This window comes from Chelonia mydas, chromosome 17 (assembly GCF_015237465.2).
Source record: "Chelonia mydas isolate rCheMyd1 chromosome 17, rCheMyd1.pri.v2, whole genome shotgun sequence".
In the NCBI taxonomy this organism is placed as follows: Eukaryota; Metazoa; Chordata; order Testudines; family Cheloniidae; genus Chelonia; species Chelonia mydas.
In genome coordinates, this window is record NC_051257.2 from 13,073,542 (window position 1) to 13,099,770 (window position 26,229).

At 40.3% G+C, this 26,229-nt stretch overlaps 1 protein-coding gene across 7 annotated transcripts in view; it reads left to right on the plus strand.

Annotated features, from left to right (window-relative positions):
* LOC102929958 (S-adenosyl-L-methionine-dependent tRNA 4-demethylwyosine synthase TYW1) overlaps positions 1-26,229 on the plus strand; it is a 130,585-nt gene that overhangs the window by 19,112 nt on the left and 85,244 nt on the right. For all 7 annotated transcript variants that reach the window (XR_005222603.2, XR_006286257.1, XM_027831409.3 and 4 more), the window contains exons 9-11: positions 5,037-5,163; positions 20,092-20,144; positions 23,226-23,344. Coding sequence is in view for 5 of the 7 variants with exons in the window: in XM_027831409.3 (XP_027687210.1) it covers positions 5,037-5,163; positions 20,092-20,144; positions 23,226-23,344 (299 nt within the window). In the remaining 2 variants the exon portion in view is untranslated. The remainder of the gene's footprint in view (positions 1-5,036; positions 5,164-20,091; positions 20,145-23,225; positions 23,345-26,229) is intronic.

Genomic DNA, 26,229 nt, shown 5'->3' on the forward strand with positions numbered 1-26,229 from the left:
TGAGCTGTAGCTCACGAAAGCTTATGCTCAAATAAATTGGTTAGTCTCTAAGGTGCCACAAGTACTCCGTTTCTCTTTGCGAATACAGACTAACACGGCTGTTACTCAGTTTTTACTGGTTTCAGAGTAACAGCTTTTGTACAAGCTGGGAATTTTTCAGTAAAAACTGAAATCAAAGGGCCTTACTTATGGTATGTTTTTCTAAGACTTTATCCCTTCTGGTTTTAAATGTTTGAAACAGTGGGGCTTTCACCACCTCCCTGGGGAGGCTGATAATCCTGCCTAAATTTTCCCTTTCATTTTTGTTCATTATTGCTAGTTCTGTCCCCGTAGATAACACTAAGTAACTCTGTCTGCTTGGTGTTTGTGCCCTTCAAATATTTGTAGACTATCCTCCATTAAAAAGGTTGGATCCACTTGACTAGAAAACCAGTCTTCCAGAAGCCAGACCAACTTCTGAAGGTCTTTAGCATGTTTCTCCTGGGAGAATAAGTAATGGTCTGGACCATCTGTGAAACAGAGTTTTATCTTTTGGACATTATTGGTGGCAGCTGCCATGCTGAAGTAGAGAATTGTATAGTGAGTTATATCAACAGATTTTCTTCAGCTATGACCCACTGAGAACGAGAGCCACATTTAATGGGAGGTTAAAAAGACTTAAATTAACTGTGTGCGTAGTTTAAATTGAAATGGCTAATTTTATCCACAGAATGTGTTCTGAATATTTTGAATTCTACATAATGAAGCCAAAAATGCAGCTGAGGAGTTTTGACAGTTTCAGCTATAACCATCTGTGGAGGTGTCCTCCTCCATGTCTGCAGATATCGGCAGGACCCCAAATAAACACACGCTGCTGAAAGAACTTCACGTTTTGTGTGCGCTTTTCAGGCATATTTGTAAGAAATGCATATAAAGAAGCATTTGAAACATTTGAGCTGTGAATTTGCAGATAATGAATGTTGTTCTGCTTTCTATTCCTATCCTAACCGGGAACACAGAACCTTCTCTACTAAATCAGGCAACTGGTCCCATGTTCTGCCTTTTATAATGGCTAATATTTGGTCATTCAGAGGAAGGTGGATTTCTCTGGCCTGTTCCACAAAGTGCCTAGCTGATGGTGTTATGCTGTACATATAAGAATAAAGAGAAATACATTTCTTTCCTGACCCAAGATTGAGGTCAGCTTGTGCCCGGAAGCATGAGGTGTAATTGTCCTTATTTAGGTCCCAATGAAGTATAGTAGCAAAACTCCCGCAGGCTTCAGAATTTGGGCCTTAAGTAGCAAAAATCTGAATTCCCAAGTTTTCACTGTCCGTGGACTTTTGCTGCCTGTGAATATAGAACAGAAGGATTAGTGTTTGGCTTGTTTTATTGGCAGCCACATTATTTCAAGGGCAAGAAAAGCTGGCTGTAGCCACTACTTGCTTGATTTGTTACAGAAAGACAATGAACTTGCCTTAAATTTACTTCAGTGCTTCTTGCTAAATCACCCTTGAGAAGTTTGCTCTCTGTGCTAAATTGTTTACTTTTGTTCTTTTCTTTCAAATCCTAAATAACAAACATGAAAGGTTTATTATTAAGCAAATGAATAAATACAACTCCTAGGGCAGCAAGTTGCTTTTCCCTTCAAGAAATGTCTTGGATTAAATATTTACCAAACACAAAACAAATTGGGTACTCAGTTAAGATTGGAACAAATGATTGGTGTTCTGTTTACACACTTTGAAATCAGCCTGGGAAAAAAGTGGTAGACAGTCTCTTAAAGGTAGGAAAAAATAAGAATTTATTTTTTGAATTTAAATATGCAGATTTCGATTATATTTTTCTAATTAAATAGACTCTTTATGTTTCAATACTTTGCTGAGATAATACAGCATATTATAGTATATAGAAAAATAGATATGCTAGGATACTTAATCATGCAAGATGACTTTTCTTGTATGCAAAGGTTGGTTCGGTATAGGATTTATTTGTACTGCACACTTATGTGAATTACTACATTTAATGCAGCAACACAGATACACATTGTGCTCTCTACTCATGTAAAAGGGAATGCTCCTGCATCAGTACATGCTGTCCTGCCCACAGAGGAAGAACAAAAGACAATGCATTCAAATTACAGTATAGCAGATTTAGATTAAATCTCACGAAAAACTTCCTAACTGTAAGAACAGTAGGACAATCGAACAAACTACCTAGGGAAGACATGGAAGCTACTTCACTGGAGGTTTTCAAAAAGAAGCTGGATAGCCATCTGTCTTGGATAGTTTAGACTCAACAAATCCTGCATCTTGGCATGGGTTAGCCCAGGTGACCCTTGTGTCCCTTCTAACCCTATGTTTCTATGATTCTATGCGGTATAAGAAATTTACCTTGTTACTCACGTTGAGTAACTCTGCACTCTGATAAGTTAATGGGACGACTGTGAGTAAGGTACTGCCCACCTTGAGTAAGGGGAGGGCAGAATCTAGCCCAGACATGAATTAGAGCTTTTAGAGAGAGATGCTCAATAGTTACTTAAAAGATGACTAACTTACCTTCTCCCTGCTTATGTATGAAGCCTTTTCAGTAACATCAATATTTTATTGTCCAAGTGTCTTGATGAGTGAAGGTGGTGTCTTATATTGGACTTAGAAGCGTATTTATATTAACAAGAGGGTTGTATATAAGACATGAGGTAATTGTCCCACTCTGCTTGGCACTGGTGAGGCCTCAGCTGGAGAACTGTGTCTTTAGGAAAGATGTGGCTAAACTGGAGGGAGTCCAGAAGAGAGCAACAAAAATAGTGAAAAGTTTTAGAAAACCTGATCTATGAGGAAATGTTAAAAAAAAAAAAAAAAAACTGGGCATATTTAATCCTGAGAAAAGAAGACTGAGAAGGGGCTTGCTAATAGTCTTCAGATAAGTTAAGGGTTTGGTCTAAAGAGGATGATGATCAGTTGTTCTCCATGTCCACTGAAGGTGGGAGAAGTAGTAATGGGCTTAATCTGCAGCAAGGAAGATTTACGTTAGGTATTAGCAAAAACTTTCAAACTATAAGGGTATTTAAGCTCTGGAATAGCCTTCCAAGGAAGGTTGTGGAATCCCCAATCACTGAAGGTTTTTAAGAACAGATTGGACAAACACCAGTCACGGATGGTCTAGGTTTACTTGGTCCTGCCTCGGCACAGGGGCCTGGACTGGTTGACTTCTCGAGCTCCCTTCCAGCTCAACATTTCTGTGATTTGTATTAGTGGCTGGGTGCTTTATATTGTGAACCTTTTAAGAAACTTCAGATGAATTACAAAAATGTTGGTAGAATTGCTGATGAAATGCTGTACTTGTATCCTAGAACTGTTTTTGAACAAACTATGAATGCAAAGAAGCAAAAGTTGGACCATATCTTACGAGTTTAGTAAGGGCCAGATTCTGTTATGTTCTGATGACTGATGCCTACTGCACAAGTAGTCCTATTGAAATCAACAGGTACTACTTCAATATGAACAAGTAAGGTACTTCTCTAATATGAAGGGTGGGTAGAATCTATCCAATATGACTTCAATAATCTATCCCATATGACTTCCTGGAAGCAACGGCAAACTGAATTCTTTGATGGTTCTGAGCTGGCTCTAAGTATTTTCTGAAAACTTCTTGGAGTTCAAATGAAATACGTACGTGTGTCTTGAGAACTGTTTGAGTTACTGTGAATCTGGTCAGGAAGACCATGTGGAGCTCAGGAAATTAAGAGCAGTTGTTTGATTAGTATCTTTAATAGAATACTACGTTTAATAGTACGTTTCTTTAATAGGAAGTAGAAATAAGCGAAAACTGGAAAAAATTATTGGAACTTCCTGGGTGTGTGTGTGTGTCTACTGATTTAAAATAGACCTAGATCAGGGGTGCTGATTAAAATGGACCTGGTTGTAAAACAACTTGATTTTTGGGAAATCAGAATGACTCCATTTTTAAACATCATTTGTCTGTAACGTTTGTATATTTTCTTTGAATTTGAGAACAAATGTAGTATACCTTCCATCAAATATCAAAGTAATTATATATACTTCCATGTGTGCTGTCCGGGCAACTATAAATGGCAGTACAATCTCAGAAGTGATACTCATACAGCAGGGGATTCACAATTATGATGTACTCTTTTTTTGGCCCTCTTTTTAACTTTATACTAATCTGTGTTTTCTTTATTCATGTCAAACTAGACTGTGGGGATTAGCCATATTTGTAGCATTGTATCCCTGGAGAGTCCAATACTCTTGTTATACTGTGGCTGATAATGGTGGCTCTAATCTTAGTTGGATTCCATGATGAGATTTATTAGCTTATTTCTAAACAATGCAGTTGGTTGGGTCTGCAGCGACAGTCCTGAACTGATGCAGCATCACAGCATGAAAGGACAAGTTATGTTTCTGGAGTGTGTGATGCTCCAGATAGACATAAAACAGAGGTCTGAAGCACTGGCCAGGAAAGGTCCTATGGTATTTAGTGTAAGAGTAGTAGCAACATTTCATGTCTCCAAGTCAGTAAATTGTTTTGCCTATTTAAAACCCTTCAGTGGTTTAAAACGGTTATGGGGCATTCTTCACTGACCTGTGCTAAATCACTGCAGTGCTGAGCACTACGGGAACTACTTTTTACCCAAGAGATGGCTGTGGTTTATTGGCAGGGAGATGTGATCTCTGCACATATGGATCAGTTGTAAAGCACTTGGAGATGAAAGTCCCTATGGCTGTGGATTTTCAAAGGAATTTATGGGAATTGGGTTCTCAAATCCCATTGACTTTCTATGGAATTTAGATGCCAAACTCCATTAGACTCCTTTGTAAATCCAGGTATTTAAGTGTTTTGGACAGCATGACGAAGAGGTGGAGTGAAATAATGGATGATCAGCTTTTAACAAATGAATTGCATGAGTGCCAGGTTCATCTTGGTGTGCCAGAATTGTTATCAAGTTTAATAGCTGTGATTTGAGGTTGTTAGGAATATTCCTATGTCTAAATATTGCATATTCAGATAAATGATTGTAATTCATTCTCTTTTAACAGAAAGAACGTGAACTTGGGGAAGAAGCTGGCAGGACAGGTCCATCTCAGCAGAGCAGTGGGAAAAATGAAGAGAGTGAAAGGAGGGAGATGATTACTCCAGGTCTTAGAGATGCACTTACAAAACAAGGTGAGGGTCCATAAAGATGGTGTGGAGACCAGATTCTGGATCAGGCTTCAAAAAGTTTGTGTATAGATTTTTATTAGAAAGGGTGCAATGTAAGGATTGCGAAGAAAGGATTGAGCTATTGTATGCCTTTTGTTTATGTTGGTTTCCATGATGCCTGCATAATAGATATGGGACAAACTTTTTGTAGGTGTCACCCTCCTGTTGCAAAGTTAGGACACTAGTGAGATTACTGAAACCAAGCAGTCCAGGCCTAAAATACTTAATAGGGCACAGCAGCTCTTGAAGTCATAAACAGTAGTATCTGATCAGGAATTTTGGAGTCTAGTGGGCACCAATCTTCTTCGTGAGCCGAACATTTTGTTAATGTTTTGGGGAGAAAACACCCTGGTGCATATCCAACTCCCAAAAGAGAGGGCTTTTGAAGGGCATTTGAAAATTAGCCTCACTTCTAATATTTTAGTCCAGTACTTTCTTCTCAATTTCATACTCTGATTTCAGTGCTGAAATTCATTCAAATTAATCTGAATCGTCCACTGGAGGAAAACTAGATAATGACTTCTTTCAAGAACCATACAGAACGATGTTATTGGACTTAAGGCCATTATTTTAAAAAACATGTACGTGAGAATGCATGAAAAATGCCTGATTTACAGCCCTGCAGACCAAAAGCCTCAATCCCCAGAACAGGTACAGCTTGGGCAAGGGTAGCACAATGCTCTGCAATGTAGCTCAAGGGCATATGAGAGAGTAGTTTGATCTTCAGCTCTAAAGATGAGAGAGGAGTTTAGTTTTCATGCCCATTCACACACTAGTTCCTCTCCTGAAGCTCCTGAAAAAGGGTGTCTACTGTGTTACAGATGTGTGACTTGACAGCTAGTCTGAGATAGTGAACTTGTTTCATGTAAGTCAAACAGCTGTGGCCTTTCTGTAACATTTTCAGTCACTGATGGCGTGTTCTAGCTTCTTTGACCTGGTCACGTGAAGGTGATCCAGCTCCATGTCCCAGCCATCCAGTCTTGTGCACGTGCCTTTTTGTTTTGTTTTTTTTATTAAATTTAGAACAGATATAAAAGAAATGGGAAATGCATAAAACTCAGAGTTAGAATAAAATAATCTAGCAAAGGCTTCGTAAGAAATAAAGTTCTGCAAAACTTGGCCACTAACCTGTAGTGCCTCCACGTGGGTATCTGTCTTGCTGCTTGCTGACACCTTTGGAAGCCCGAAGTGTCTCCCACACATCCGGGTTGCTCAAGTCTTTTTTGGTTTTGTTGCCGAAGGCCATACTTTTGGTGACAAGTGCAATGTAAACTGCTGCAAAGTAGTTGAATATGTAGTGCACTTTTGTGCCCCTGTGTAACTTTAAGGTCAAATCCTGTCCTAGCCTGTTGTCTTAGGAGCAGGGATGCTGGTAGATGCGTAGGGTGGAGAGGGAATGTGAAGTGGGATGGATGGCATGCACTGCAGTAGCATCTATTGGAGATAGTAGCATGTGCACTAGCTGCCTGGGAATTTGGGTTCTGGCTGTTCCCTGGGTTGGAAGATTGACCCCGATGTGCTAGGCAGCATGGTAGCTGGTACCCTGCTAAGTGATCTGTGGAGTCCTAAGGAGGAATCTTGTTCTGCTACTGCATGGACGTGAGGGGAGAGGCTTTTACTGTCTTTCAGTTGGTGAAACACTTTGATGATAGGAAGTAATTATAAATGCTGCTTATGGCCCTGGCCCTTTGACATGCTGGGGGCCATCAACTGCCATGGGAGCTGAGGACACTCAGCATCTTGTGGGATTTGGGCCCCATGTTTGCATTGCAGTGCCCTGCCCAATTGTGAGTCTGCATTATGTCTTCCGGAAGAGTGAAGCAAAGTGACTGCAGTGATTCAGGCAGCTTCACCTTTCCAATTGCCTTTAATTTGCTTTGGTTTTGTGGCTCTGACGAGATATCTATTTGGTGCTACATAAAAAATGTTCAGTTAAATGATCAAAATTGCACACAGAGCCCACTTTTCTTCAAATAAAGTTTTAAACACCAGAGCAGATCTGCCTGAGAAATTTTCATCATTTGAGACGTTCAGGGAAGAATTCACTTTCCTGTTGGCAGATTGCATTTTTTTTAGGTACACGTGTCATTTACTTTTTCTGCTTTCTGGAAAATGCCAGCAATCATAGCTGGATGAATAAACCTGCAGTCTCCAAAGAGTTAATTTTAGCATGCCCATTTCTGTTAAATTAAAACCTCTCAGTGAAACAGTTTCCCACTGTGCACTGAGTACACTATATTCACAAAAACTAGTATCAGAGCATCCTGCTCTATAGGGGTTTAATTTGCCGCCTTTCTATTTTCAGATGTCAAAACAACATTCTTCCAGAGATCAGACTATAGAGACATATTTACAAGGTGGTTTTAAAAAAAAAAAAGTGCAGAGGATTCAAAAGATCATATAATTTATTTAGCAGCTACTGGTCGCTATGGGTTAAACTTCACTTTCTTTTCAACGTTATCCCTGAAGGCATAATTAACTTGAGAGAGAGAGAGTCTTAGCAATGAGTCTATTTCAAGTATTTGACTGTGGGTGTTATGTTTACAGTGATATTACTTTGCAGTGGTAATGTTATAGTAGCTTTCATCTATTTAGGCAGACAGGAAATGAACTGAAAATAGAAATCAACCATTGATATTACTTTGTTTGCCAGAGCAAACAGTATGTACGTAGAGCTGAGACGTAGCTTATATTCTAACTCCTTTAGTTGTTTATAGTTTTTCAAAACTGTTCCTTCTTGGCCGAAACCTGGTATGCTTGGTCTGAAGATGAATTTTTGTGTGTAGAAAAGCTTACCTCTCATGACTTCTAAGTGTTGGAGGCTGAATTCAGATGAGGAGGTAAACTTAAGTGTGGCTTTAGCTTTAGAGGCACCCTTAAATTATGATTATGATCAGAAGAGAGTGACTGTTTAAAATAATCCATTCTGAATCAACACATCTGTTCCTTATGTGTAATCCAGGTCAGGTCTGCTTATTTTACTAATGCAAAAAACATGGTAAACTTTTACACTATCCTGCTAGCTCTACAAAATCAGCTGTGGCATAGGAAGCTGTATTCTGTTCTGGTTAATGAATTATTCATGGAATTTGAACTTTTCTGATTTGCAGACTACTTATTATCGGCGATAGACAAGTCAGAATGAACCCATCTTGACATGCAGATCCCAGGGTGAGGGCTGGGAATTAAAAAAAAAAAAAAAAAAAAAAAAAAAAAATCATCCTTTGTCTAGTAAGCAGATTTGTCTCTAAGTGATTTTTTTGTATCCATAAACATGATCCCCCCACAGTGCCCATTTTGAAGTCTATAGTGAGGACTGTAGCTACAGTCTTACGGTGCTTAAGAAGGGCACAGTAAAGAGGACCTTAAACCAGTGGGAATATAAATGCAAAAAAATAAGGCTGAGAACCCAAGCAGGGAGAAACTCCAAATGAGACTCCTTCCATGTCTCTGTTACCTTGGGGTAGGTCTACGTTTTAGTCATGGGATGTGATTGCAGCTTGTGTAGATCTACCTGAGCTATCTTCAGTCGAGCTAGCTTGGGGACTGGCGCAAAGAAGCTGCGGAACCATTGGCTTTAGTGTGGGCTAGCTGCCTGGGTAATTGTCCATGTGTATTTCACTGTGTGTGTGTGTGTGTGTATATATGTGTGTGTGTGTGTATAATATATGCACACTGTGTGTATATATACAGTATATGTGTGTGTATATAATATATGCACACTGTGTGTATATATACTGTGTATTGCACAGTATATATTTAATATAATGTGGCTGAGGTAATGTTACTTATATACTTACAAAGCAACCTGGGCCAAATTCTTCTGTTGGCTGGAAAGTCCAATGGAATTTGTTCTGTGTTTACACCAGCGTAAATGAGAGCAGAATTTTGAGCCTTAATAATGTCCAGAATGTCCTCACTTTCATCGGGCTTGCTTTCTCATCCTTGATGATTTTGCATTTAATTATAACCTTAATTTCCTGTTTGTTAGCTGAATGGTAATGGAAATGCCAAATGATTGGGAATATCCATTTCAATAGTATGTGTACTTTCTCTCATCCTGTTCTCTAATGTCAAAGAATCATCACGTTATAGAAAATTGGTTACTTATTTAATGGGCCTCGGTAGAAGAGAAATCCAAGGGAAAGAAATAATAGAAGGGAACGCAGTATCTGAAATAGCAGGGGCTATTTCAGTCCTGTAACATCTTTGGTGCTCTCTCATCCCATTAGGATGTCAATGTAAAGTGCTTTGATCTAAGATTTTCAGCGTGTGTGGGATGTTCAGGTGTTGACGTCAGGAAGAGCTCAGGGTCCATTTTCCAAATGCTCAGCATGCACAGTTGAGGCCAGACTTTTAAAAGTACTCAGGAGCTCCCATTGTTGATTCGGATGGCCAGATTTTCAAAAGGGTCCAACACCCAATAGTCTGAGCTCTGTTGAAAATCTGCACTTGATTATGGGTACTGAGCCCTTTTGAAATTTCTGGCTAAAGGCTAAAGGCTAAATGTGCTGTGAATGTGATGCTGCATTCTGCATAGACACTGTCACTGATAGGTTTAGGAAGCGTGATGTACCCCTGTGTGGGTTGCATACTTAAAGTTATATTTTCATCTTTCAGGCTTGGGGATGATACCCAAGCCTGAAATCCCTGTGTAAATCCCTGTGTAAATCCCTGTGCATCAAGAGGAAAATAAAGCCCTTGAACTCCAGGGAGTGCTAGTAGTCTTCCGGTTGGGTTATGTATTGGTAACAATAGTGCAGCTACTAAAATGTATGCTATAGATAGAACAACAGAATTAAAATGTTTGTTGTGGAAATATTAACCATGAGTTGTGAAAACATAAAATAAAATTATTCTCACTCAAGTGCCTGTAAGCAGAAGAATGCAGTGGTTTTAGATGACGAGGCTCTAAATCTGCTAAATTTACTTAGAGAATTTGTGTATCTGTAAATAAATATGGAATATACAGTTAAAGAAATAACGCCCTAAGAGCAGCAGTAACTGAGGCTGAGCAGGGTCATGGTGTGGGAGCTGCCAAGAGCTCACGGAGAGGTGACTATATTCATTTGCTCGGCTAGATGCATAGCATTAGTGGCACAGAAAGTGATAATAATCGAGTTTCTGTGGGCCTGATTAACCTTTTGCTTACGTCAGTGTAAGGGGATGAAGTTACAAATGTAAAACTGGTGGGGAGAAGAACTGGACTCTTTCTATTTCTATTTTAGGTATATTGGTTTTTTGAAAGGGGATGGGACTACTGGGGGGAGGATTGGAAGTCATGAGGCCTGTTAGACTTAGACAAAACACAGGTTGTAGACATAGAGACAGGCAAGGATAAGTGTCTCCCTGCATTCTTCATAACACTGTCTGCCCAGACAATAGGAGGGGTGTGGTTTTTTTTTTTTTTTTTAGAAGTTGAAAAAAGTCCTAGACATAAGAATAAATTTGCCCAGTTCATGAAATAACAGCTGGAGGAAAGAGATGCTTTAAAAAAAACCAACAACTTGGTCTCTAGCAGCCAGTAAAACTGACACACAGGCGTACACGGAGAACATGCTCTGAAGTTTCCATCAAGCATCGCATACCTCTTCATGCTTCAGTTCCCCCCTCTGTAAAATGGGGATGATGATACTGGCCTCCTTTTGTAAAGCTTTGAGATTTACTGATGAAAAGCAGTGTGTAAGAGCTAAGTGGTATTATTGGTGAGTGCATCCAGAGGCTCAGGTAAGGGTGAGTTTTCATTAATAGAATGATAAATACACACCAGCTCCTGCTATCAGTGGTCACTGTATCACATCACCCCTTGGCAAACACTGCCATCTGCCTTCTCGTCCTCATCCTCAAAGGGAACCTCCACAACCACTTCGAAAGATGAGCCTGAGAGCTTAAATTTATAGCTGTGTTAGACTCTAAAAATCAGGGTCTTAATAAAGATACTGGATTTATGACTTATTACAACAACGTGTAACCTGCTAATTCCACTCTTTTTTTTCCTATGACTGCAGGGGTGTTAACAGGCCACTTCACCTTGAATGGTACCTTAGAATGTGTGCTAAGTACTTATGCTAAACTATCAGTTCCACTGTTGATTTAGCTGTGATGCTAGGAATACCTTTCTCAGGCCCAGAGAAGAGCTCTGTGTAAGCTTGAAAGCTTGTCTCTCTCACCAACAGAAATTGGTGCAGTAAAAGGCATTACCTCACCCATCTTTTCTCTCTAATGTCTTGGGACTAAGGCCATGTCAACACTACCACTTATGACAGGTTTCAGAGTAGCAGCCGTGTTAGTCTGTATCCGCAAAAAGAAAAGGTGTACTTGTGGCACCTTAGAGACTAACAAATGTATTTGAGCATAAGCTTTCATGAGCTACAGCTCACTTCATCCGATGCATGCAATACATTTGTTAATCTCTAAGGTGCCACAAGTACACTTTTTCTTTTTACTACCACTTATGTCCGTGTAACTTGTTGCTCAGGAGTCTGAAAAAATACCCCTCTGAGTGACATAAGTTACTTAGACAGAAGTTCCAGTGTGGACAGCGCTATGTTGGCGGGAGAGCTTCTCCCATCAACATAGCTACGGCCGCTCGTGGAGGTGGGTTTTTTTAATGTTAACAGGAGAGCTCTATGCTGCTTGCATAGAGCGGCTACGCGAGTGATCTTACAGTGGTACAGCTATGTCACTGTAAGCTCACTACTGTAGATGTGGCCTAACACAGCTAGGACACCACTGCAAACAACTAGTGATCACATCGGTCTTTTATGGGTGGGGGCTGGAGAGCTAATTTTACAAAAAGGATGGAAAATTAAATGTCCTGCAATAATCAAAAGATTCCTCACTTGATCTCTTGTCTCTGTTTCCTCCTGAGGTTGTATTTGCTTTATTGTATGTAAAATCATATTGGCTTTGCTCTAGCTGGTGTGTTCCAGGTGTATTACTGGGTAATATCTTGTGATAGTTGTAGGGCAATTTCCTTCATTCCGCCCAAATACTGGAAATTCAGTAGACATTACTTTGTTAGTGGCAAGAACGTTTGCAGCAGCTCTGTGAGTGGTCCTGCTTACCACTTTGCTCTGTCTATGCCTGCACAAAGCATGAGGTTTTTTCAGCACTAGTTTAATATAGATGAAAACGTTGAAGTGGTATTTGTGGCAGTCTATTTGTCAAGCAGACGCTTTGATAGGAAATGGTGCTCTAATACATCGGTGGTTTTATATGCTCCGCTAGTTTGGCAATTGTGTAATATAAAGATGGATCTGGGCTTTGATTAAAATGAAAAACAGTATCATATTGGACACTGAAATTTTAAAAATTTGCAAGATATTTTATGGTCAGTAAATTAAGGTTGAGGCTGGAGTTTGTTGCAGCTACTGGCAGTTCATCACTGTCAATTTCCCAGTCTGTTTCTGACACCTAGGCGCATATGTTCGCTTGTATCTAATGCACATGGCCTGAGAGGTTGTATTTATTAGTCACAGCAGGTTTTTACAACGTCGAAAATGCAAACATAAGTTTTTGATATTCACAGAGGACGTTAGGCGCTCAAAGCAACATTTTAGCAGCTCAGTTGGGAGGCAAAGAATCACAGGTATTAAGCTGCAGTTGTTTCGCAGTCAGGGTCCAGTCCTGCAACCCTTTGTCATGCAAACACTTTCATTGGGAGTCATTCTGTCAATTGCACTACTCATAGGAAAATATTTCAGGATCAGGCCCTGAAAGCTTCCTACCCCACAAGCCTATTTTAAAAGTATTTTTCCCCAAAAAATGCTTTAAAAAGGATGTTGTGAAAACTAGGCCTTCTACTGGTTGTGTTGATTGATTTCCCCCATTCCCCCAGCCATGAGATACTGGTCAGAGCTCAGAACAAAATCCAGAGTGTGTTTATAGTTTAATAAACACCAACATGACTGGCCAACCTATCCAGTTACCAGATACTGTTCATATTTTTGCATCAAATACTAATTTAATTCCAGTAGTTTCCTTTCAGCCTTTTTTGTGATCTCTTTCCCACCTGCCGCCCTGGTTTCTCTGCCAAGTAATCTTTGCTAAGTACCCCAGTTGTGTGGTAGCTGTTGGAGGTGAATTACTATTGTATTAGTGACCTTATTACGTTGCAACCCTTTTACGCTCCACTTTTGCATTGTGGGAGCAAATGGGAAACTTTATTCCTGTGAACATTCTCCTGATGAGTGTTGGGTTTAACAGGTAGCAGTCACTTCAAACCAGAGTGTTTATTTAAGGAGACTGCTTAATAGAACCACACAAATATATTGGATGTTTATTATCCCCTGTTCACAGCAGCTCTTTCTGAATTTGTCTGATTTTCAAGTTCAGCGTTACATCAAATTTGCTTTCACCAGGGCTTGCAATGACTTCTTCCTTATTGGGGAGCGTGGCTAATTTTTTGCTCTTGCACCTCCTGGTGATTTCAATTGCTTATTTAGCTCAGTCTGTCATGGTTAAATCCTTAATTTCACAGCCCTACATCTTTCAATTTTTTGGCAAAACAATTTTTTGATAGTGTAATGACCTTCCATTGTGGTGTGCCCAACGTTTCTGTGCTACTTAGGGCTGGTCTGCACTGGATAGTTGTATAACTGTATTTATGAGGGGTGTTGTTCTGTACTGATACAGTTAACAGTACGACTTCAAGTGTGGATGCAGTTATACCGGTACAAAGGTACCTCATCCTGGTGTATAGCGTACGTCACTTACCGAACTATATTAAGCTTTTCCCGGGGTAAGCACTCGCACTCATACCAGTATAACTGCATTTACAGTAAGAGGGTTTTGCCTTTTTAGTTATACCAGTATAGTTAAAGTGGCAAAACTTCCTAGTGCAGACAAGGCCTGAACATCTGAGTTTCCTGGAGATGTTTTCAATTCCCATGGATGACATGCTGTTGTAATGGAGAACACACACTATCATTTCACTGGTGACGAATTCTCAGTGATGGAGAATGTAGGATGTGATCCTTGTATGGATGCCAAACAATGGTCTTTTGTTTTTGTTTTTTAAATCCATTGATAAAAATGGTGCAGCTTGGGTCTGAGTTGTGGTTAAATTTTTTCACTGTGTACACCCTGCTGCTTGACAGTTGTAACGTAGCTTCTGTCTCTTCTTTTGAAAGTCTGGCTGTCAGAACAGATCATTACCAAATGTTCTTTTTATCCTCTTAATATTATAGCCAGAGGACACTCATTTGTCTCAAAAGCTGACCTTCAGGCTATAATTCACGTCTTTTATAACACTTAGGCTTGATTACTGAAATTCACTGTTTGGCAAGCTCTAGTTTTTTCAGAATTCATCAGCTAGAGAAGGCTCACTTGGTACAAAATCCCAGTTTTGAAGTCCTTGTGCTTTCAGTAAAAATTTTTTTGTTGATTTCATTATGATCTTGCTTATGATGATAAAGGTATTTCATGGGCTTGACTTACATGAATACTTGGTCATTTAAAGATGTGTTGATGCGTACTTCTTTTGAGCAGTGCTATGACCATAAATCCATCTAGTTGTGATTCAAGAGAGTGCTGTCTGGAAAGCATTTTTTTTTTATTTGGAGTATATTGAAGCTAAACTTTCAGCTTAAGCCTGTATCTCATTATGAGTGTTTTGGGAAGATGTGAAACTTGAAATTTCTTTGCTAGCACTTTGAAACTACTAGCAAAAACAGTTGGATATGTTCAGAATGTCCTTGGGAATATCTATGCACAGGCGTGCCCTGAGTGCTTTTACATGGGACCAGTAGCTGCATTTAATTGAAACAGCCATTGTAAGCATCGCAAATAGGAAAGAAGATCAATAGAGTTACCACAGAACCAAAAAAAGTATAACAGTGAGGGTGACCTGGCTCAGCTGATGGAAAAGGTGTCTGGCCTGGGCTACTGAAGAGTTCATTATGTATGGTTCAGGTAGCAGACACACAACATGATGAGAGAGAAGAGCCTCAGTTTGATTCTGTCTCCTTTGCATCCACAAAAAGTGCTACCGTATCCTGTATAGTTTAATCATGAGTATGCACAGTCCTTTGTGCTCCTTTCTCCTGTGTTACTTAGGCTGGCTTGCTGCTGGTATTGGTAGACCAAATGGGAGATAGATAAATGGGCTTTAGAGAAATTGGAGGAATGGTTTTACTCGTTAAAATAGCCGTAGTGGGCTGTTAAACTTTAGCCACTAACCTGCATGGGGATGCGTTTCATTTGGCTTAGGACTTTGCCATTACTTTATAGTCCTTGAAACCATTAGGATGGCTGAGTGGGCAATTGTCACCAAACTTTCCACACAGTCAACACAACAGGTGAAGAGCTTGGCTACATAAATTGCTTTTAAGCACTTCTGCAGATCTCTGTGCTATTTCTTCCAATAGTATAATTCCTGGCACAGGCCAACTAGATGAGTCAGACACTTTTCATCGCTAAAGTTGGCTGAGAGCTTCAGCCTCTCTTAAATGTTGAGCAAAATCTTAGGAGGTGCTGGGCATGTGCAGTCCTCATTGCCTTTATTGGAGGTTTGCAGGTGCTTGGCATAGTGAATTTGGCATCAGTGGCCCTTACTCAAGGGAAATAAAACTTGTAGGTTCAGGATCCCAGGGTCGCAACATCTCTTAAGATTGATCTAATTTTTTCTTTACCGTGAACTGGTCAACAGGGGATTTGGGCAGGTAGGTTTTATTTTCAGTAAAACGTTAATATAATAGTATTTCTTTTTTTTAAAAAAAAAAGTGATAATATTGAGACTTTCTTACTGACATTCGGTGCTGTAGTCTTGGAGAAAATAAATAAATCTCTCCTAAAACTGTCGATGGAGGGCTGCACGTGGCACCTGATGAATGGGTAAAATGTTTTTTTTAAAAAAAAATAGGGTATGGGAGTTCTGTGGAGTGACATGAGCTACAAATGTGGCCAATAGCACCTTCTTGGAAGGGAGGAAGAAGACGCATGGTAGGTTCTACTCAGACAAATAATGAAAATGAATGACAGTAGTACCTACAGGCACCAATTGAAATCAGGGCCCCACAGTGGTAGGCATTGTAGAAACCTAAGAAGAGGTCCCTACCCCAAAATGCTTACAGCCTAAACAGACAAGACAGACCCAGGACAGGAGGGGAAGAAGTGGCACAGGGAAATGAAGTGACTTGCTCAAGGTCACACTGCAGGGCAGTGGCAGAGTCAGGAATAGACTCCAAGTCTCCTGACTCCCAGTTAAGTGCCCTATCCACTAGACCAGGCTCCCATGCCTCATATGGCCTTGGTTTTTTTGCTTTTCCCTGTAGCATGTGGGTGTAAGCCCCTTGCCAGGATTATCTGGGCATATCTCACTTAATCATTTCCCTGCCATTGCGGGGGCCTTGGGCTCTGATGCACATCTGGCTCCTGCTATTTTCTGCTTGTGGTGTATAACAGTCTCCTGAGGGGTGTAATATTTTGGTCTAATTTTGGTTGTTGGGTTTAGCATGCGGGTGCTGGGTGATGGTGGTGGCCTGTGATACACAGGAGGTCAGAGTAGGTGATCTGGTCGCTTCTGGCCCTAAACTCTGTTTCTCTATGTAGTTTTGGTGAAAATAAATCCCACATTTAAAATGTTAATTGGGGGCTACACAGGTCCCCAAATACATTGGCAAAATGTGTTATTTCCTAAAAAGATGGGGACAGACCCTCAGCAGGTATAAAATGGAATAGCTCCATTCATAGAATGATAGGACTGGAAGGGACCTTGAGAGGTCGTCTAGTCCAGTCCATCAGGACTAAGTATTATCTAGACCATCCCTGATGGTGTCTGTGTAACCTGCTCTTAAAAAATCTCCAGTGACATTCCACAACCTCCCTAGGCAATTTATTCCTGTGCTTGACCACCCTGACAGTTAGGAATTTTTTTCTAATGTACAACCTAGACCTCCCTTGCTGCAATTTAAGCCCATTGCTTCTTGTCCTATCCTCAGAGGTTAAAGAGAATAATTTTTCTTCCTCTTCCTTGTAGCAGCCTTTTATGTACTTGAAGACTGTTATCATGTCCCCACTCATTCTTCGCTTCTCCAGACTGAACAAACCTAAGTTTTTCAATCTTCCCTCGTAGGCCATGTTTTCTAGACCTTTAATCGTTTTCGTTGCTTTTCTCTGAACTTTCTCCAATTTGTTCACTGTAAGCTCTTTGGGGTAGGCACAGTCTTTCTCCATTGAAGTAATTCATTCTGGCCCATAGGATTTTTGGCAGCCAATAGTTCATTGTCCATCAGAATTAATTTTTGTGTAACTTCTGTGTACGTAACATGCTTTCGGCTAGTCCTTTGAGGTGCTGAGTGCTCTCTTCGCCCATTGACTTCAGAAGGAGGTGACGGGTGCTCAATACCTATGAACAGGAATAGCCTGTTGAGTGCTGTATGTGCTCAATGGATAGACAGTTGCACAGCCTCCTTCTGTGCTTGCAGTGTATCATGCTGCTTTACTTGTAGCTGGTACATCTGACTCACATTCTTACTCTTATTTTAATTCTGCACTGACTTCATTGGAGTCTGCAGGGGTGTGTAAATCAGGATGGAGCATCACCCTGAGCCTGGTGGCAATGAGGTGTGTGTGATAACTTCACAAGTGAAGAAAGTAAAATAAACACACTAATTCCACTCTTTGATTCGCTCTGGGTGGCAGTGTGCCGAATGGTTCCTTGTGCCGAATGGTAGGTTTTTATATCTAGCTCATGCTTCTGGGCAGGAAGGAGGACTTGATTCATAAACTTTTATTTGCCTTAAAAGAATAAACATCATAAACATCTGCTGGAATTAACCAAGAAAAACTAGCTAGCTGAGGTAAATCTTTGGGTCTGTGGGTGTCCAGTCTGCATTGATTAGTAAAGAGCTCTGCATTTGGTCTGAGTTATGCAAGTGGGCTTTCCGAATCCCACTTATCTCTTTGTGTCCATTTCATAGAGAATTTAAATCTTACAGACATTTGGGTATCTAAGCATTTTTTTTTTTTCCAAAGAGGAAAATAACCTAACGTAGGCTATTTAGGGTAATAGTGCTTAGAGCTTAATGAACATCATCTAATTAATCCCCTCATCCCAATGAATTTGAAGAAATGTGTGTCAGTACTGTTGTAATGCCATGAAGTGATGTCAAATTTACATTATCTTCAGAATATAGTGTTGGAGTCTTAGCTGGTGTAAATCAGCATAACTCCACTGAAGACAATGGAGTTACCCCAAGTTACACCAGCTGAGAATCTGGCTCACAATATCCTGAGTCCAGTTTAAAATCCCGAGGCTTCCTTCCTGCTTCTTTCCATTCCAAGCCCATCATTCTCCTTTCCATTTCCATCTCTTATCCCTGTTGTGGCATGAGTGGGCTGAGGAGAGCTGGCTATGATTCTCCTTGGTCTGTCAACTTTGCTGAAGAAGATCCCCTTCCCTTGTCCAGGGGAAGAGTCACTGCTAGGCCTCTAATTTAAGGTCTGGCCAGTTTGGAGAATGACATACACTGGCTATTTAGAGGCCTACATGAGGCCCTGGGTTGGTGTCTGCCGCGTTTTAGTGAACAAATATCACTTCACATAGGCCATTTGCTGGTACTCTTGAGTCTATGTTGAAAGGGCATGAAGATGGAACAATCATTCTCTTGAGGTGCTCCCTTCAGAACTGGGCTGAGACACTAGTGTGGGAGAAGTTTCTGGAAGAGGTGAGCAGAGGTGTGATAAGTTTTGTTCTGAATATAACCTGTGCTTTTGATTCCTGCACCTTTCTGAGGGGCTAGATGATGCATTATGAGACGGAAGGGTCTTCCTACCTTGAAGTCTGCTTTATACTCGTTAGCCCTCCCCTAGAAACCTATGAGCACCTGGACTTCGCACCATGCAGCTAGTCCAGATTCACCCCTTTCTGCCTAAGCTTTCCTCCACCAGGGTTAGCTGTTCCCAGGGTTTTTCCTGAAGACCCCTTGTGTTCCAGACCCTATTTCCTTTTGTGCCTGAGAGGAGATACCATCCTCTGTATGACTGGTTTGGAGCTAGTTGGATTGCCTGCTGCTGTGACTCGGCCATGTTACAATGTGCCTAAATAGCGGATGCCTCAACACAGACTCTTTGTCACTGTGATTTGTCCTAGAGTCTGCCACTCTGTTACATGGCCCCGTCTTGGGGCCACCATCTTTTCATCAGAGGGAGACTGGGCAATATAAATACATCATTTGTAAACAATCAGCAGCCATCCTGAATGAGGTGGAGTCAGTTTTGGGTGACATGTGGTTTTCCCTCTAAGATCTGGGCTCGCGAGAATAAAGAAAGGCTGATGCTATCAGTGAAATAACTCTAATGCAGGGAATTGCTGATGTGTTTGTTAAGTTTCTCCACCATGTTAACATAGGGCGTGTCTACATAAAGAGTTAGTGTGTGGCAAGCCAAGGTGTGAATCTCCCGCGCACGAGCTCCCCAAGCACTAGTTTGCTGCATGGACATCACTACAGAGTACTAAAAGTTCCATAGTGCACTTTGCAGTGGGGGCCACATGGCGAGTTAGTGTGCAGCAAGCTAGTGTGCTGTAGATTCACACTCTGGCTTACCATAGAATATCAGGGTTGGAAGGGACCTCAGGAGGTCATCTAGTCCAACCCCCTGCTCAAAGCAGGACCAATCCCCAATTTTTGCCCCAGTTTCCTAAATGGCCCTCTCAAGGAGTGAACTCACAACCCTGTGTTTAGCAGGCCAATGCTCAAACCACTGAGCTTAGCTCTCCCTGTAGACAAGCTCTAGTGTTGTGTCACATCCATCATCTGAACACGTTTAATTTTTAGGGGTGGCTAGCGGGGATGGGAGATGTTAATGCTCAGAGACTAGATTAATTTTGTGTGCCAATTACTGCAGCTTAAAATCAATGGAACTAACTCTTCCCTTTCTTCTGTCCAGGTTACAAATTGATTGGAAGCCATTCCGGTGTGAAGCTTTGTCGGTGGACAAAGGTACCTTTTTATTTTTTTTTAAGGGTTGCAAAACTAACAAAAATAAACATCTAGAGACCTAAATCAGGTGTGACCCTTCTCTGTCCAAAATAACCGTTTGAAAATATATTCCCTGTAACCAAACCTTAAGCTGTCTATTATAATGTCACTTTGCATTTTGATTTATTAAATCCCTGCTGTGAAGAGTAGAAATATGATTTACGCAAAGAAGTTGGAGCCACTCTCTAGTAGTCTCACTTTCTGCGGCTTATTCCTGTTGTTGTTGTAGCTCCTGTCTGCAGTAATATATAGCATGAAAAAGTAATTGGGCAGATTGCTTGCACCACAGAGGCAAGATCTTCTAAAGCAAAGATGACACCTTCCATTGTAATAGCTGTAGCAGGGTATTCAGACCAGTTTGTCCTTTAACTGATGTTTCTGGTTTTCTGTGGTTGTACTGCCTTGTCCTTGTCTCCTAACAGAGAATATTATGAATTTTGCAAATTCAGGATATATTTTACTAAAACTTTCTCAGAATTATAAACTCTAGGATTAAGCACTTTTAGTGAACGTGCTGACACATCTTTAATTCTGGAGTCATGGCAGTGATAAGTTCCCTGGTGTGTCTGTTTTTGGTGCATGATTAGTGTGATCTGTTTTGAAAAGAACTCTTTGAATTATGATTACCAACATGGGTGGCTGAATCTAGTTTTTACTGAAATGCCAGATGGAGAAGTCTCACATCACAATATCTGCACCTCTGAATGGTTTAAAGTGCACCCTGTCATGAATGTTTTGTAAGGCATATTGATCCTGGTAATGCTTTTGGTGACCACTGCATCGATTGCAAAAAGTGGGCTGTAAAATTACTTTTTAAAATGTTCCTTCTGTGGTTTTTAACATACTAGCAGGCAGCGAAAAACTTAAAGAAAAAGTCTTCCGATTTTGTCAGTGCCGCAAATGAGAGCGAAGAATAGAGAACTGATTTGTTTTAAAGTGCCATCGCTTCAAGCAATATTACATAAAACCCATTAAAAAGTATAGAAGTACAATTTGGGAATGGATGGGGGCAGTACGTAGTTATTCCGAAGTGTGTGGTGTAGATCTGGTCTACATTACCAGTTTCAGACAGTATCTTAATTGATTTTAATTTAAACCAGTGGAAAGCAGAAGTAGGCCTAAGGTTTATTAAAGAAAACAAGCTGTACTGTGCCATCTTAACTAATTAGACGTATTTATGCTTTGCCATATTACAGAAAAGAATTGGCAGGTACGAAAAATGTGTATTTCTGGGCATCTCAGAATATCCATCTGCACGATCTGGCTCTCTTAGATGATGTGCATCTTCTCAAATCCATACATATGGCATTGGGCAGGGACTGTGTTTTTGTTCTGTGTTGTTCTGTACAGCACCAAGCAAGGGGTCCAAGGACTCCTAGGTGCTATGATAATACAAAAAGTACTTTAATACCTGTTTGAAGGCAGGGGGCACAATCACCTTTTTAACCCTTTTTTAAAAAATCACTAAGTGCATAATTATACTGTAATGGTTAGGCGTTAGCTGTATTTTCTTTTTCTCTAAGAGGATGAAACTTTAATTTCGATCACCGGGGCTTTTAGATTAAAAGGGTTTGGTTTAAAAGTTAATCCATTATATTCTTCTCTCCCTCTTGATAGTGATAGCAATCCTTTCCCATTTGTTGTTGTTGATCTGATGTGTTGTGCCAAAAAACAAAACAAAAAAAAACAATCTCTGTCCCAAGCAACATACATTCTAAATAGACTGCAAATTCCTACGGGAATAGTGGTTCTCCAACTTTTGTATTGGTGACCTCTGTCACACAGCAAGCCTTTGAATGCAACCCCTGCATATAAATTAAAAACACATTTTAAAAAAATATTTAACACTACTATAAATGCTGGAGGTGAAGAAGGGTTGTGGAGGCTGATAGCTTGTGATTCCCCAAGTAATAACCTTGCAACCCCCAAAGGGGTCACGACCCCCAGTTTGAGAACCGCTCGGATAGATGCTGCAAACCCAGGCTTAAGGAGATAATGCAGTCCTCCTGGAACAGACTCCTGGTGTAAAAGAGGGTTTGTATTATTTAAATTAGGATTGAGAAAGAAGCAGTTTTTTAGGAGAATTAAAACAAGTGGATGTTTAATAAGGTAGCCTTTAAATTGGTTTTTGTTACTATTTGTAGTAACTTTTTACAAGAAAGTTACCTTAAGTTTACAGCTAAGTGGCTTGATCTGTTGGTTATTGATAGTGAGTATTCTTGTAAGGCTAAAAGCTTTAATAACAGATGTGGTGGGGTATGATACTATTCAAGAAAAAATGATGTTTAAGCTACAGCATTGTTTGTTGTTTCCTTCCTGTAAAGGAGAGTCATGAATTTTCCAGCACTGATGTAAACTTTTTATATAGGCACATACAAAAGCTGCTGTAGTGTACACTGATCTGCTTGCCATGAATTTTCTCAAATAGACTATATCTGTCATTATAGTGACGTACTGCATACATTTAACCTGGCTTGTGGAATCTGTCCATGGATGGATTTGAACATCAAAGTGGCTGATGATTGAAACTGCAGATCTGTTAGGGGAACAAATAACCATACAGCATTGATATGACTGTATTAAAAACAAAAATGATGCAAAACTTGAAGAAATGCCTGTAAAGATATTTGGGTGTTGCTGTATTATAGTTAATACAGCACTGGGGACTTGATCTCCATTCCAATGCATTGACTTTGCTGTGGATTCTTTGGCAAAAGGAAGCTTAATTTAAGCAGCCTTATTGGTATTCAGGTTACTGGGCTAATTAGTCACAGGTATAAGTCTCTAGTGAAGTCAGTTACACTAGAATTTTCATATGTTCATAGGTTGTAAAGCCAGAAGGGAGCCATTGTGATAATCTAGCTTGATCTCCTGTATAATGGGAGTAAGAATTAAGTTTGATCCATTGTCTAATTTCTTTCTATGAAGGAAGCTGAAATGTTGTCAAATCTTGTTTTTCTAGATTATTTTGCTTTTTGCATCATTTTGTTGCAAACTGTGTGTTAAACTTCTATGTGGCTTTTTTCCCCCTTCTGTTTCTAGTCTATGCTGCGAGGTAGAGGAGGCTGCTACAAACATACTTTTTATGGCATTGAAAGTCACCGTTGCATGGAGACCACACCGAGCCTGGCTTGTGCAAACAAATGTGTGTTTTGCTGGAGGTAAAATACTGATGATGATTTACTTTGGGGACTGTCATTCTATCATTTGGTGAATTAATTGGAGTGTTTATAATCTCCTGGATTCTTAGCGTGAGAGAAAGACCTGCTTGCAATTCTGTGAACTCAGCATACCTATTTTAAAAAAAAAACTCAAACAATAATTCCAAAAATTAAATCGGATTTGTTGCGTGCTGACAATCTGCTGAGTGCTGTGTACACACACTTAGTAACACATAGCCTAGATATTGCAGCTGGACATGTGCTTGCACATGGAGATCCAGTTGCAGGGTCAGTACCTCAATGCTTTTCTTATTACAATTGCAAATGGGAGGTTTTTAAGTTTCAGGTGTTTCATTACCAAAGATTGCTAAATTTTGCATCCAGAGTAAGAAAATATTAATATGATGATAAATGTGGTTTAATAGCCTTCTTTAATTTTTAATTTATTTATATGACATTTTAAAAAGATATATTTTTAAAAGATCCTTTTATAGTTCCTGAGAATTTGGTGGAAGGATTATTTCAGTGTATGTTCTTGCTGTTTCGATAGTGAGGGTGGGAATAATTTCAAAAGCATCCTTGAGTTTCCAAAGCATTTTTCATCTGGAAAGATGACATTTAGGCTATAAAGGAGCTAGCCAAGAGACTGAACGTGCTGTGCTTTACTTTGCAGGTAGTTTTTTCTTGCAATGTTAAGTCCACTGGAAAAAATACCAAGCACTAATACGCCATCTCGGAACCTGATTCAGTTGAAAAAAATGAGTAAACTTCCCCATGGAGCAGGGTCACAGAAATGTTAAATGAATGTGTTCATATGTTTTGAGATTGTATGAAACTGGGTCTCTCTTTTGTGTGCGCGCGCATGCCAAAGTACCCGTCCCAAGATGGATGGTCTTGTTAATCGTTCCTTGAGGGGCGTGAGCTTTGTCGTAAGCTGCAATTTAAGATAATACCTGAACTAGCACTCCTTACTCAGGCAAAAATTTCCTAGTATTCAGCAGGAATTTTTTTGCCTGAGTAGGGAGGGCCAGGTAAGCCTGGTGGGAAAGAACATAACCCTCAGTATAAATAAAAACACTGAAGTGAAAATGTGATGGATAGGAGGAGTTGAAAGTTATTTCAACTTCTCAACTGTTCGTTCTTTTTCTATCCCATTAACTAATTCAATACCGTTCAAACTGTACTTAGCTTGGGTATTATTTCTCCCCAAGAGCACATAGGCAGACACCATTCATTTTCATATTCTGCCAGCGTGCTGGACATCTCAAGATCATCCTGTGAAAACAGCTGTATCCCCCTGAGTGTCAGTTGTTCCCCCTATTCTGATAGTCTGTAAATTTAAGAGTAAAAGTATTTTAAATAACAGTCCCAGTGCAGACCAATTGATGTCATTTTGTAAAGGACTTTGAAGATAACTACAATGTAAATGCTAAGTTCAAGCATTCTGTACTGGCCATCCTATTTAAATCTACACTTGAGCCTTAATTGGTACTGTAATCCTAAATAGGCTCTCCACACCTCATGGTTTGAAAGGACACCGTGAACTTCATATGGTATAGTTAATGGGTGGTGTTTTCCCACTCTATTCTACAGTATGTCATAACTGTTCTGTAGCTAGGAAACAAAATGTGGTTTGTTTTTTTTCTTTTTTCTCTTTTCAAGACTTCAGTTTGTAATGGTGCAGTTAATTCTGCAATGGTAACTGTGCCATTAGGAGCGATTTTGACGTGTGTGTAATTGTGTATCCAATCCCAACACAGATGGGGCGTATCATAAACGTAAAACAGAAAGCAATAAAACCACCCAAACGGAGCTTTTTGGTACCTCATGTTCTACTACAGAAAATTTAATACCGTTCCCCTCCAAAACAATCCAACTACAGTATTTTCTATCAGCAGGAGTCTGTGTCTTGAAGTATGGGGCTGAATCAGAGATGCCAAGGGAGAGTAAATTTGGAAGTATGATAATTGGGATAAATTGTCAAGTGTGACACCCGCCATATGACTCTAACTCATAGCTCTGTGGAGCCATTTGTCACTTTTTAAAATAATGCTGGAAATGGAGTAGCACTAATGAATAGTAATGCTGGAAAACGGATTTTGCTAATGGTGACAAACTGAGTGCAAGGAAATCACTTTCTAGAGGACTATGCTGAAAAACATTCTAGGTTATTTGCTTTGGATGAAATGGGTCTAATTAGTAAGCTTTTCGGTATGAACAGGAGGAGAGTCTCTTCAGCTGTCAGGTCAGGTGCAGTTAAAAACACGGATACAGGTGTGAAAAACAGATGTGTAGCAAATTTCAGTGATCTAGGGTCATCCCTACCTCTTTCTGACCAGTTTTTTGGGGGAGCTAGGTACAGCCTAGGTAGTCTAGTGGTTACTAGCCTAAGACTTGGAAGACCAGGTTTAATTCCTTACTGCACCACAGAGTCCCTGTGTGACCTTGGGCAAGTCACTTAGTTTCTGTGCCTCAGTTACCCATCTGTAAAATGGGGATAATGGCGTTGCCCTGCCTCATAGGGCTATTTTGGGGATAGATACATTTCAGGTTGTGAGGTGCCCAGATACTGTGGTAACAAGGAGCCCCGACTGGTGGAACAGGCAGGCTCAGTGGTACTCCAGTACATCAGGTGGCACCCCGGAGTGGAGGGTAACCCATCACATTTACCATCTGTGCTGTTGGAGACTCATGTGGTAATGGTTTTGTATCCAATGCTAGTAAAATACTTGTAATATGTATTTCCCTCCTGACTGGCCCTGTCAGCTAGCTCTACACACTCCCTCCTCACTGGGTTTCAGAGCCCAAGTTCCAGCCCGAGCCTGAATGTCTACACTGCTATTGTTAGCCCTGTAGTATGAGCCTGAGCCAGTTGACCTGGGCTC